The following is a 14,425-nucleotide window of genomic DNA, read 5'->3' on the forward strand; positions in this document are numbered from 1 at the left end:
AATGATAGGAATTCATTTCCCGGACCCTCCTATAATGATAGGAATTCATTTCCCGGACCCTCCTATAATGATAGGAATTCATTTCCCGGACCCTCCTATAATGATAGGAACTCATTTTCCGGACCCTCCTATAATGATAGGAACTCATTTCCCGGACCCTCCTATAATGATAGGAATTCATTTCCCGGACCCTCCTATAATGATAGGAATTAATTTCCCGGACCCTCCTATAATGATAGGAATTCATTTCCCGGACCCTCCTATAATGATAGGAATTCATTTCCCGGACCCTCCTATAATGATAGGTTGGGGTTTAAGTTGTTTTTAGTTTGACTTTTGGTGCCAAACATCCGAATGTTGTCCCTTATATTTAGTAATTGTGTCATACCAATTACTCACGTCCACCCCTCCTCTCCCACGTTTAACTCAAATTCTCGTCCACACACGTTCCTCTGACTCTTTTAACACCTCCTCAGTTCAGCCCATTCTCATCCCTCCAAAAATACTGCAACACCTGCCCATGTGGGCTTAGACAGCTGTTTATTGCTTAAAATACATTGATCTGATGACAGGGGATTCTAAATAGCCTTTCATACCCTGCTATAGGGTGGAAGTATCCAACCGCAGCTCACCTGGGGACAAACTCCACCAGAAAACCTTCAATCAATTCTTTGGGAACACGGATTTCTGACATATATATATACATACATATTTATATATATATATATATATATATATATATATATATATATATATATATATATATATATAAACTTTATACAGTATGCGAAGAGATTTTTACAGCAGCTGTGTAACAATTCTTCAGTGTCCAATGACGTCACTATTTAACGAGACTGACAAATAATGTTTCAGATTCAATTTGCTATTGCAATTAAAAGCTATTTCACGGTTTCACAAATAAGTGGGAGACGGTGGAGAATGGATAAGTGAAACAACAAAGGGGGGAGAGGGAGTAGGGGTATGATACCTTTTATTGAACCAACAAGTAGTTGATATTTTGCAATCTTTCGACCCTCTCAGAGTTCTTCATCGTGTTTTGATTTATAAAAAAAGAAATTGGGGGGAGGGGGGGGTGGAGAAATGGAGAATTGTTACTTTGGAAAGGAAAGGATACAGAGGAACAAAATAAAACATCACAAACCATTTGAAATGAGTCATTCTTTTTTTATTAGAAAGAACACAAAGGAAACACTTGTTGCAGTCTGTGTAAGATGCAACAACAAATGTTGAAAATAAATGCTTTATATTTAATTTGGACTCATATGCTGTATACTGAACGCGGCAGCAGAAAATATTCTTTGCAAGTAAAAAATATTGTTGCTTTGTCAATTCAGGTTATGTTTGTAACAAGGTACTGGTTGGTATTATTCTTTTTATTTCTTCAAGACACCAACACATTCCATAGTGCAGTACAAAGATCGTGTAAAAATCACATATTACAACACAACACACGTTACCAAGTTGACATGTAAGGGTCGAACAGGGAAGGTGGTTCCCGCTCGCAAGCTAAAGGTTGAAAGGACACGGGGCGGCTCACGTGTGTGACGTTAAGGCGTGGTAGTCAGAGGTGGCGCAGGTGCTGAAAATCTAACATCTAACCCAGGCAAAGGCACTTTTATCTGATTACAATCATTCGCTGCGCTGCCTCAGGGTGGGAGCTGCATTGGAACCCGCAGGAATTTAGGAAACATGTAATTAGACATATTTGCAACAAAAAAAAGCATATTTAGAAGGTCTTCACACAAGCTTTATTACCCCCTGTTTTGTTCAGGGGTAGCAAACTCCAGTCCTCAATGGTCACCAACAGGTCAAGTTCTAAGGATATTCCTGCTTCAGCACAGGGATAGCTCAAGACTGAGCCTCTACGCCACTTGTGCTGAAGCAGGAACTGATTGAGCCACCTGTGCTGAAGCAGGTATATCCTGAAAATCTGTTGGGGGGGGCTTGAGGACTGGAGTTGAGCACCCCTGTTTTAGCGGACCAGTACGAGAGTTCGTCATCGATACAATTATAGTATACAGAGCTATTAAAAAATCCTAGGTTCCTTCTTCGAGGGTGCCGGGAAGTATAAGAAACCTCTGAGGTTTTGAAGCTCTGTACACTATCATTTTATTTACAGTACGAAAAATTCCAAGGGCGATCAGCTGAAATGTATCACAATTTACATCGAATCCCTCCCGGAGCAAAACCAGAACTTTGAACAACACCTGGAAGCGGTGAAAGGGCGTGTAATCCCCTAATATCGCGGCCCAGGTTACAATTCTTACACCTCTCTATTTTAAAAGATTTTCTGAGCCAGTTATCTGACGCTGTAACTATGATGACAAGCCATACGTACCGCAAGTAGAAAGAGATTGTAATATTGCAAATGATAAATGCCGTTTTAAATATAAATCAATACATTGTATTGATATTTGAATGAGTTTATTGTGTTCTTTACTTGCCTTAATTCCTTATTAATGCTTTGAGCACTTTAGACAAAACCACTCTTTTCTCTTTCATGAGGCCCTGAGGTTGAAAGGCTAGGTCACTTTAAAAATACCAGACAGTCGTCCCTCGGAGTCCCCCCTTTGTTACTCCTGCCACGCTCCAGCTCACTGAATTAAAAAAAAAAGGAAAAGCGTGGAAAGCTTTGGGAAATTCTAAAAGTGTGTAGGATCCACACTGCAGATTTGCATTTATAATGCATGAAAACAAATAAAAAGGATCCTTCCTTCTAAGCCCGAAAAAGTTTCATGCCGTCCCAAACTAGCAGAGCAGAAAACCAGTCCTGTTACTGGACTATCTTCTTTAGGTCCCAAGCATAACTATATTTGAATGCCATGTTCCAAGGCGCTGCCTACACGTGGCAGAGGTTGGCAAGGAGCAGATGGCAATCACGTGAAAGTAACTGCCTGAGAGCGTGGGCTTGGTTACACAGTAATATGGAGAGTTCTCTATTCCTCATCTTGTCATACAATGCCAGCCCCCCGCACCCTCCCTCCCACAGCGTCTAAAACTTACTAAAGAATACGTACTGTCGGCGAGAAACGGCGTGTTTGTCAGCTTCCTAACTTTATGCCGGTTGTGTGCCAAGTGTCTGAGTTAAAAGTGCTTTTCCGCCCACAGCTATTGCTTGGAGAAAAGTGAGCGCTGAGATATGTGGGGATTTTATGCGTTACGCCAGGGTTGCTCAATTCCAGTCAACAAGACACCCCCTCCCCCCCCAACAGGTCAGGTTTTAAGGATATTACAGATGCAGCACAGGTGGCTCAATCAGCGGCTCAGTGGAAGAGCCTGCTTCAGCACAGGTGGCTCAATCAGTGGCTCAGACTGAGCCACTGATTGAGCCACCTGTGCTGAAGCTGGGATATCCTGAAAGCCTGACCTGTTGGGGGGTCTTGAGGACTGGATTTGAGAAATCCTGCACCAAAGAAGTCGTTAGGTTCTATATACAGGCAGTCCTCGTTTTACAACGCTTCACTTTACAACGAATGGCTTATCCAACGCTGTGCAATGCATACATATATTCATTTTTACAACGCCAAAATCGCTTATCCAACGCTCTTACAACGCTTTGCAACGTTGTGTATGTGTGTATATACATACACATTCACATAAACAACGTTGCAAAGCGTCGTAAGAGCGTATATATATAATTTTATACTATATCATATTATATTATACTATATAATATATTATTTATTATGTTATATTATATATATATAATACAGTATATACACTATATAATTTATGTGTGTGCTGCATATCTTATTGCTGCATAAAATATTTGGTGTATTTTAGTGTTAAAAATGCCTTCAGGAACGGAACCTTTGATTTAAACAGTGTTCCTATGGGAAAGCGTGTTTCGCTTTACAACGTTTCGCTTTACAACGCCATTTTGAGTAACGCATTGTGTTGGAAAACCGAGGACTGCCTGTATCACGGAAACCCCTGTAGCAGCATTCAGCAATGTCTTTAAAGGCATATTCAGGCTCCCTGTCTCTCTGCTAAAGTTAAACTCTTCTTGCATGTTCTATAAAACGTGTTAATCAGAAAAGGTTTCTGCCGCCTCAGCCTCAGCAGATCTAGGGGCATATGCAGAGAGCAGCGCTAGAATAAATTGGAGAGTTTAAGAAAAAGTAGCTTTAATGGAGAGTTTTATTCTCCATATGCAGAAATGGGCGAAATCCGCTATTTTTAGCATTACTGCATGTGGAGAATTGTAAATGAGGAGATGCGCGCAGCTGAAAGGGGAAAAAAATCGCGCATTTTTTTTTGTTTCCCTATAGCCGGCGAGCTCCTGCTTCTTGCCAACTTTAGTTGGCGGAGAAAATTGAAGAAAATCGCGCCAAAAACAGCCGCTAGATGGCGAGCGCGCCTTTCTGAATTTGGATATTTTTCAGACTGGCGAGATGTAGTTTCTCGCCAGCCGCGCGGCGAGATTTTCAAATAAAAAAAAAAAATGGCGCTTTTTTCCTACCTCGCCATTTTCAGCTGTTTTTTGCGTGATTTTCGCCGGAAAATGGCGAGATTGTAAATAGCGCTGCTCTCTGCATGAGGCCCTTAGTTTTAATAAAAAAATGGTGGGGGGGGGGGGAGGAGGAGATGTCTGCATGAGATGCAGAGATTTATAAACAGGGGTGACCAACCCCTGTCCTCAAGGGCCACCAACAGGTCAGGTTTCCAGGATGTCTCTGCTTCAGCACAGGTGGTGCAGTCAAAGACTGAGCCACTGATTGAGCCACCTGTGCTGAAGCAGGGATATCCTGAAAACCTGACCTGTTGGTGGCCCTTGAGGACTGGAGTTGGCCACTTCTGCTCTATTCCAACCCTCAACACCCAGAGCAGTATCCGTCGGGTGCATTTCGCGTTAAATACTCCCTCTCTTTTTAACATGGGTTTTTTAACGGGGGATTTCCGGAGCTGAAACGCGTGGACTTCAGTACCGGGGACACGCTGAGCACTGATAGCGCCAGCACTTCCTGGTTATTTAAATCACCCGCATCACATGGGCGACTAAAGCCGTCGTTTTCTTTCCCCTGGAGGGGAGGGTGCCAGTGTTACCTGCCCAGGTATGTATCTCGAGGACCAGGAGACCCCTACTTACAAGCCATGTAAAAACACATATGTGGGGGTGGGGGGGGGGAGGGCCTTGTAAGGGGATCTGCTCCATTTAAGTTGATCTCCCGTGGCATTGGTGGGAGCACATATTGCAAGGTAAGTACGTTATAGTTCAGAAAATCAAGTACCATGATGATAATCTCTAGCATCCATCTCTGTTGGTTATTCAGTTGATATAAGGTCATCAATGATCACTTGGGTCTGAGGGTTATAACCCAGAAGAGGGTACCACAATATTGCCACGTGTGGTCAAGAAGATGGCATTGCTACGTTAGGGCAGCAGATTGATCTGTCAGCCATGCCACACGTGTCCTCCGTTACTTTGACATTGTACAGGTGCAGTAAAATGACAAAGAGGACTTAAAAAGGAGAGGATGTCCTAGGCGTGTTATTATTATTATGGCTTTGCGCGGTCTGGGAGTAACTTGGCTACACGGCATTCTGTTTTATTAATATAACCTTTTGTCGTGTGCAAATCTGTCTCCCTCGTTTCCTTTTCCACCCGCCATTGTTATATGCGCAAAGTATGCATAACATAACCAACAACAAAGGACCCGAAGGTGTTTTGTTTGAGATATTCTGTTCATGTAACGTTGCACGGTTCTTCAGGGAACATGCTACGGATTTTACACGCATGAAGCACAAGCAGTGTCCTCCCTGCATGTCATGTCAGCCTCTCCGTTCTGCACAGAGGTTCATTCTCACTCTCTCTTTAGTGCTAAGAAAGCATATGAGACATATTTTATCACCATGCCTTGGGGTGCCGAACTCCCGTCCCAAGCAACCCCCGGAAAATGCTTCCTGCCAGCCTGAATTCAGACTATTTTTGTTGAAGAAACGTCAAATGCAAAGGTTTTCAGGTTCGCAAGCACTTTACTGAGGATTGTTCGCTAAGGCAGGGGGGCTCAACTCGTCCTCAAGCCCCAACAGGTTAGGTTTTCAGGATATCGCAGCTGCAGCACAGGTGGCTCAATTGCCACCTGTGCTGAAGCAGGGACTGATTGAGCCACCTGTGCCAAAGGTGGGACTGATTAAGCCACCTGTGCTGAAGCAGGAACTGACTGAGCCACCTGTGCTGAAGCAGAGATATCCTGAAAACCTGACCTGTTTGGGGGTGGGGGGCTTGAGAACTGGAGTTGAGCCCCCCTGCCTTAACCCAAGAACCAGATATAGAAGCCTCTCCCTTGGTATCCACAAGACCTTAAATAGAAAGTGAGTTACTTGTATCTCAGGAACTTTAGGATTTTCTGGGAAATTCCACACAGCTGGGGTTCAGGAAAGTACCAAAGCCAATGTGTTACAGCGCTGCCACATACAGCAGTGAGGGGACGACCATATGTGCAGCCGGGGTCCATCCTCCGGGACCCCCCTCTCTATATACCCCCTCCCCGGGCGCTACCTGTGGGGTGGAGTCCTACCCATCGCCAACGGCGGCTCACGCAGGTGGTCCTAACACGGACAACAGGCCCCACCGGAAGTCAGACAGCAATCATTGCTTGGGGGGGGGGGCTTCCTCTGTTGCCGCCACATTAGGACCAGCTCCACGGGGAAGGTCAAAGAGGGAAGGGGGGCAATTTTTCTTTTTACTTGCACCAGGGCCACCCGTGACTAGTTTCGCCGCTGTCAGCGAGGCAACTTGAAATTGTAAAGAAAATATAATAAATACTGCAAGATATTAAAGCACACTGCTGCAGGAGCGGCCAGCTTCAGTCCTTAAGGGCCACCAACAGGTCAGGTTTTAAGGATATTTCTGTTTCAGCACAGGTGGCTCAATCAGTGGCTCAGTTGTAGACTGAGCCACTGATTGTGCCACGTGTGTTAAAGCAGGGATATCCTGGAAACCTGACCTGTTGGTGGCCCTTGAGGATTGTAGTTGGATTGTGCCACGTGTGTTAAAGCAGGGATATCCTGGAAACCTGACCTGTTGGTGCCCTTGAGGATTGTACTTGGATTGTAGTAGCAGTGGGTTATCCGGTGGCAAGAGATAAAAGTTGTGTGGTAGCAGATTACATCACATATAAACGGGAGCGCGTGTGCTAATGCTTAGCACCACTTAGCAGATCTGGGCCACAGTCTCTAAAACAAAATATGGCATCTTACGGAAGGGTTCCCCAAGGCCAGACCTCAAACGCACCTAACACGTCACATTTCCCAAGGCATCACATAATCAAGTTATCTTACTGCCGATTCCATTCATTGGTTAATTACGGTAAGTGTTCATTAAAAAAAAGCTTAAAAACCTTGCCTGTTGGTTGCTCCTGAGAGCTAAACTTGGGGATCCATGGTGAACCCCAAAAGCAATCAATGTAAGATACTGTACCTGGGTCCCCCCCCTGTATTGTAAAGCTGTTTGCCTGTCCTGTGTATTGCACTGCTGCAGCAGATTAACATACAGTAACAGTGCTATTCTGTGCTATAAAACCAGCATCCCAAATGGATCACTAAATTCTCTGTAGGGGCCGTCCTGTGATCTAACAAAAAAGCCTAAGGGGCTTATTCTGTAAAGTGTGATAGCGCAGATTACGTGCTATCAATTAGAGTGTGAGCTCTTTGGGGTAGGGGCTCCTTTTCCTAATTGTCACTTTTATGTCTGAAGCACTTCTTCCCTTTATGTGTTATTTGTATTATGTGTTATTTATATGATTACAACGTGCGTTACTGCCGTGAAGCGCTATGTACACTAATGGTGCTATATACATAAAGATATACATACATACATACAAAGTCCCATTGACTTGATGGGGCTTTTCATGTGATATCCCATCCTCTGCGTTATCACACCTTGCAGAATAAAGGCCTTAATTCCTATTGTGCTGACTGCAGGAGACAGAAATTCTGCAGGCTGTTGACCCCTCATTTTTGACCTTGTTGGCCTTCATTTTTTCCCATAGTTCATTAAAGACCACAAGTCGGTAATACTGTCCTGTTTCCACTATTAAGATGCCACACGTGGCTAGTTATCTAAAAGTGGCCTAATTTAGTCACACGCCTGCTTTAAGCAAGAAACCCGACACAGTCTTTTTATAGGCCGTTCTGTATTGGCCAAATAGTGCTGGCAGCTAAACTAATCCTTTAAACCTTTTCTGGCTGCGACCCTGATGTAATATAACCCGTGCCTAGCTATCAGACACACACGCACGGAATTCTGGGGGAGGAAATGCTGCACTGGTTTTGTTTGCTGATAAAACCCTATTTTTTGTCTCTCGCTCTCCTGGATATAAGACTTATTTTCTATGATCCTGTCCTTGCTCTTACCTCATACGTTTGCCTTTGCTGTTTTCCTTTGGTTCCTCATACACAATATTAGTGACACCATAAGCAACGCACATATTACAATTATTTAACCCCTTCACTGCGGGGGAAATCATTCCGCAAGAAGTGAATGCGCTGTTATAATTACCAGGGTTGTTTGAGTATGTTTTGCTGCAGTGATCTTTGTCTTCACACCTTTACACTTGGTGTTCAAGCGGATGCTCAGAGGTGTAAATGACTCACAGTACCACACACAGGCCTTGTGGTGTTACACACACACATTAAGGATTTCTGTAGGGGAAACTGCTTATCGTGATCAAGAGATCCCCCCCCCAGGATGTCCCCGGGATCCCCGCCAGAAAGCTATGTTGATCCAGCATTTGTTGCTAAATGGTTATCTCTTAATAGGTAAAAACCGGATGACAAATCCTACAATGCAATTTGTATTAAAGTAAAGAGGGAAAAAATTCCGACAACGTATTCGGGTTCCTGTGAAACATCTGAACATTCGTCCTTGTTACAAGTCACAATTCATTAGTGTTCATTAGGGTGGTATTTGTTAATCTGAAGACCCTTCACCCGTGAAAGACACCTTCAGGCTGATGTCCACATGACAAAGGATTATTGTCTGGATACCTTCAGGCCTTGATAGGTCGGATGGGATTTAACCCTTTCAGTGCTAGAGGCACCTTTTGAATTTCTTTCTGAGCATTTCATGTCCCCGAAGGTGTTAAATAAACGTCCGTAACACTTCTGAGGCCCTTATTCCATATACTGCCACTTCTCCAAGTCAGGGAGGGTCTGCGTTCTATTCATTTCAATAGGGCAGGGGTCCTCAAAAAAAAACCCAAACCGGTCAGGTTGTAAGGATATCCCTGCTTCAGCACAGGTGGCTCAATCAGCCCCTGCTTCAGAACAGGTGACTCAATCATTCCCTGCTTCAGCACAGGTGGCTCAGACTGAGCCACTGATTGAGCCACCTGTGCTGAAGCTGGGATATCCAACCTGAACTGTTGGGGGGCAGGAGGGTCTTAAAGACTGGAGTTGAGACCCCCTGCAGTAGGGGCCTTAAATCAGCCTATAAGCGCTTTTGTGAGCCCACCCTTAGAACCCTTTGTAACCCTCGCTGCAGTAACACCTACAGGCAGTGGTCGGCGTGACTTAACTGGTGGTATTGTGTCGGAACTCAGAAGGTCCAGCCCCCCACATACTGTATCAAGCTGTGCAATTTCTGGGGCAAAACAATGACACCGGATGTAAAAAAAAATAAATAAATCCTTTTGCAATCATTCGCATTTATTTCTATCTGGTGCGATTGCTCTGCCCGCCAGCTCCGCTGCTTTTGCCTTGATATGCACATTGTCTAAAAAATGTTTGGATAAAGAAGGCTATCTTTGTACCGCGCTGCGGAATATGTTAGCGCTTTACAAGTAATATTCCATGTGTCTCTAGAGTGGGACCCTTACTCTACTCTGGGGTAGTAAAGTAGTGGTACTCCGTGCCCCCCTAGTGCCATCACACTGACTACGGCCGGCGTGATGGCGGTGTCGTCGGTGCCTGTGCACGAGACCCGCGGTTATAGAGGCCCCGCGCTCCCCTCCCCCGCAACAATTTAAATGATTGCCGCGGGGGAGCGCGGGGGCCTCTGTAACTCTCTTACCTTCGTCCTTCGCCATCCCTTCCTAGAGGGTCCTGTCATCATGGTTCCGCGACGTCAAATGGTGTCGCGTTGCCATGACAACGTGATGCCGCAAGGCGCCGTGACGTCATGACGCTGCCACGTGACTGAGGAGGAGGTGCGGCGCCGAGCCAGGTAAGAGGCCCCATGGCACCGAGCCCCCCGCGTAATACCAAGCCGGTCCTGACTGCCGGTACGGGTTCATAGGCAAGGGCCAATGGATGGATTCTGTAGGCCGCATAGTCTTCTGGGAAAGAAGGACGTGCGAACTGCAGGAGATCTCCATCCAAACCATTGTGGAACCCAAGCAAGAAAGTATTTGCTGCACAGAGAGGGCCTGGGAGTGCTATTTGCACTGGATTTAAACATTTTGAAGGGATACAATAAATGGACAAACTAACAAAACAAGTTACAATGATAACAGAATACCAATAGGACTTTGTATTTATGGGACTTACCATTTGCTGGCTGCAAAGTGGCATGTTTTTGGTTAGTTCAGGGGTGGCCAACTCCAGTCCTCAAGGGCCACCAACAAGTCGGGTTCTCAGGATATCCCTGTTTCAGCACAGGTGGCTCAATCAGTGGCTCGGTCAAAGGCGGAGCCACTGATTGAGCCACCTGTGCTGAAGCAGGGGTATCCGTATTACACGGCTTGTTGGCGGCCCTTGAGGACTGGAGTTGGCCACCCCATGGCTAGTTTATTGCCAAGAACTGGTAGTCCCAGTGGCATGACTTTATGTCTACTTACTGAGCTCCTTATCTAAAACATGGTCAATTCTATGTTGGACGGCATTGCAGCAACGGGACCGTTACACTGAAAACTATACTTTCTGTTGCTTCGTTTCTTTAGTGGTTGAGCCGTAAAACCACAAACCCGCATAAAAAACCTGGTATCTGTGTTTCCACATCACAAAGCAGGCGGCCAGGCACACGAGTGCAAGCAGCAGGTTCAGAACCATTTGCACAAGCACGTACAGCTTCACCGTGCGTGTGACCGCCGCGCAGTCTGCCACATCCTGGTACAGGAAGGTCCGGCTCAGTGGATCAGACGTGTCTAGTTTGCATTGGCAGGAGTCAAAGGTCATCTCACAAGTGAACTGTGTGATCAAGGAGTAATGGTGTGCAGCAAACGCCACAGCCAGGACGCAGATAATCAGGCTCAGGGCACTCAGTAAAAAGTAAGCCAGCTGCAGGAGGGGAGAGAAAACACGTTAGTTCAACTGCTGCAGATTTTAACATTTACTAACAGGTACTTACTCGTAGAAATACTTGGTTGGGAAAACAAAAAATGTTCCTCACAGATAATTATATTTTTTTATTCTAAAATCTGTAGGGGCGATTAGCTTTGGAGATGGTAGAACCAGCCAGGTAATCTAATTATCCTAATGAAGATTCGTACAAGACCCTTTAAGGCAGGGGTTCTCAATTGCAGACCTCAAGACCCCCCCCAAAAGATCAGGTTTTCAGAATATCCCTGCTTCAGCAGAGGTGGCTCAATCAGCCCCTGCTTCAGAACAGGTGACTCAATCATTCCCTGCTTCAGCACAGGTGGCTCAGACTGAGCCACTGATTGAGCCACCTGTGCTGAAGCTGGGATATCCTTTAAACCGGATCTGTTGGGGGTGTCTTGAGGACTGGAGTTAAGAGCCCTGCTGTAAGGCCTTTAACACTTGTGTAATTCAGTTTATATATACAAACGATAAGGGAAGCATTAGGGTGGTAGGACATTTTCACTGAAGCTCAAAAACCTGGTGACATTTTCTGAAATCATTTTGCAAAAACGTCAATGTTTGACAAAAAAAAAATAAAAGCATGAAGTCAAAGTGCAGGTCACGCGGCCCGCAATATGTTGCCATTTATCAACATTTCCGTGACATTTTGGCGACATTGGCAAAGTTGGCAAAGTGTTGCGCTAGCCGGGTGAAAACGTTGCACCTAAGTCTATTTTCGCGAATTTTTAAAGCTAGGGGAATTTTCCGGCAAAAAAGTAGCAAAAGTGCCAAATTTGGGAGTAATATGCGAAACGTTTTGTGATGCACACGTGACGTCATTTGGATATCGCTACGAAGCAGCATGTATGCGCAAAAGCAGGCTGCGCACCGGAGGGACACGTGAAACGCTGCAATTAATATAGAACAAAAGCATTCAAAATTCAAAAGCAGAAGCAAAGTAAGTAGCATTCCTTCTGTAACTAGATAATGGCACAAGTAATTCAGACATGGGGGCTGAAACTAGGGGTGCAGGGGGTGCTGCAGCCCCCAATGCGATAATTTGACATTATGGTAATGTATGTTACTGGTTTTGTATGTACAGCCCCCACCCAGATAATAATCGCCGAATTCAGACTTTTTACTGAAGAAACTTCAAATGCCAACGTTTTCAGGCTCACGAGCACTTTCCGGAGGGTTGTTCGCTAAGGTTACCATTATATCAGACCCCGGTGGACGGCAGCGCGATCTGGTGACGTCACCCTCACGCTGCCGCCGACCGGCATCTTGAACACACAGGGGAGATAGGAGAGAAGAGACGCAAAGGAGACAGGGAGGCGTGGCGGAGGCGTTGGCGTGGCGGAGGCGTTGCCGAGGCGTGGCCGTGAGTGGTTCGCCCTCATTGGCTGAACCACTCGCGTGACGCGGCCGTCACTTGCCAGAAACAGTTTCGAAAATCTCTTCAGGAGGCCGCCGCTCTGCCGCTCTGCCGCTCTGCCGCTCTGCCGCTGTGCCGCTCTGCCGCTCTGCCGCTCTGCCGCTCTGCCCTCTGCCGCTCCAGGTGGCGCGCCGGTATGTAAACCTACATAGTATTTCGGCAATTTGTTTTCCAGCCTTGCATTGCCGCCGACAATTTCTGGTATAATCACGGCCTAAGGGGGAGGGCCTCAACTCCAGTCCTCAAGACCCCCCAATAGGTCAGGTTTGCAGGATATCCCTGCTTCAGCACAGGTGGCTCAATCAGAGGCTCAGACTGAATATATATCCGTCTTATATACTGTGTGTGTGTATATATATATATATATATATATATATATATAATGATATATAATTATCCCTATACTTCTTATGACTGATTTATTTATCTGATCTTATTGTATTTAGTATTGTGTGTATATTGCTGGAGGTTTTTTTGTAGGTGATGGGTCATCGTTATTTTTAAGCTGTCTTTTTTTATATATAAGTATTTAATAAATGTAGTTATATTTTGTGGTACGCCTGAGTGCTCGTTACTGAAATTATTTTTCTGTGTAATTTATTATTAGTGTTGTGACTGGTTTTATCGGTGTCCTTTATAGAGTTGTCTGATTGTGGTATCTTTTCTCTAGATTATATATTTTTTTACAGCATTGAAACCAGGCGTCCTCCTGGATCTGAACCATATTACTTTGGGCTATGGGGACCGCATCCTCCCCCCCCCCGAGATAATTACAGGTGTTTTCTCTGGTTATTTAAAGGCTCTCCAATAGGAAGTCGCAACGGATGACATTGAGGCTTACTATTGGCCCAAAGGTTAAATTCCCACACGCGCATGCTGCGTTCCTCCACTCGTTCCTCTGAACGCCTCTGGAGGAAATCTCATACTCTCGCAGACTTCCTTCACTACAAATTTATGCCATCCTGTTTCAACTCTGCCCTCTCGCAAGCTAAACAAGCCTACTTTTCTACACTAATCAACATGCACAAGTCTAACCCACGCCGACTGTTCTCTGTCCTTGATACTCAACTCAAACCACCCTCAGCTACCTCTCCTTCCTCCATCTCCGCTCAGGACTTTGCTGACTATTTTAAGGAAAAGGTGGAATCCATACGTCAGAACATCCCCTCTGTTTCTTCCTCCCATCCTACACCTCTTCCTAACTCTCCTCCTGCCTTCCTTGACTCCTTTTCCACTGTCTCAGAGGAGGATGTGTCGCTGTTGATCGCCTCTTCTCCCTCTACCACGTGCCCTCTTGACCCCATTCCCTCCCATCTCCTAAAACCTCTTGCTCCTACTATAATCCCTACGCTCACACACATTTTTAACTCCTCCCTCTGCTCTGGAACCTTTCCATCCTCCTTCAAACATGCAACAGTCATACCATTACTCAAAAACAGCAAGCTTGACCCTACCTGTCTTTCTAACTATCGACCTGTCTCCCTCCTGCCATTTGCCTCTAAACTCCTTGAATGTCTTGTATTCTCTCGCTTGCTCCATTTTCTCAACACCTATTCTCTCCTAGACCCTCTACAATCTGGCTTCCGCACTGCTCACTCCACGGAAACAGCCCTCACTAAAATAACTGACTACCTCCATGCTGCCAAAGACAGAGGTCATTACACTCTGCTCATATTACTCGACCTCTCTGCAGCATTTGACACCGTGGACCACCCTCTTCTCCTT

The 14,425-nt window shown here is 45.4% G+C and overlaps 1 protein-coding gene across 1 annotated transcript in view; it reads right to left on the minus strand.

Annotated features, from left to right (window-relative positions):
* Positions 1 to 1,375: 1,375 nt before the first annotated feature.
* Positions 1,376 to 14,425, minus strand: part of SSPN (sarcospan) — a 48,713-nt gene continuing 35,663 nt past the window's right edge. The window contains exon 3 of the mRNA XM_075602851.1: positions 1,376 to 11,241. Within this exon, the coding sequence (XP_075458966.1) occupies positions 10,876 to 11,241 (366 nt within the window). The 3' untranslated portion in view covers positions 1,376 to 10,875. The remainder of the gene's footprint in view (positions 11,242 to 14,425) is intronic.

This window comes from Ascaphus truei, chromosome 5 (genome assembly GCF_040206685.1).
Source record: "Ascaphus truei isolate aAscTru1 chromosome 5, aAscTru1.hap1, whole genome shotgun sequence".
NCBI classification, from domain to species: domain Eukaryota; kingdom Metazoa; phylum Chordata; class Amphibia; order Anura; family Ascaphidae; genus Ascaphus; species Ascaphus truei.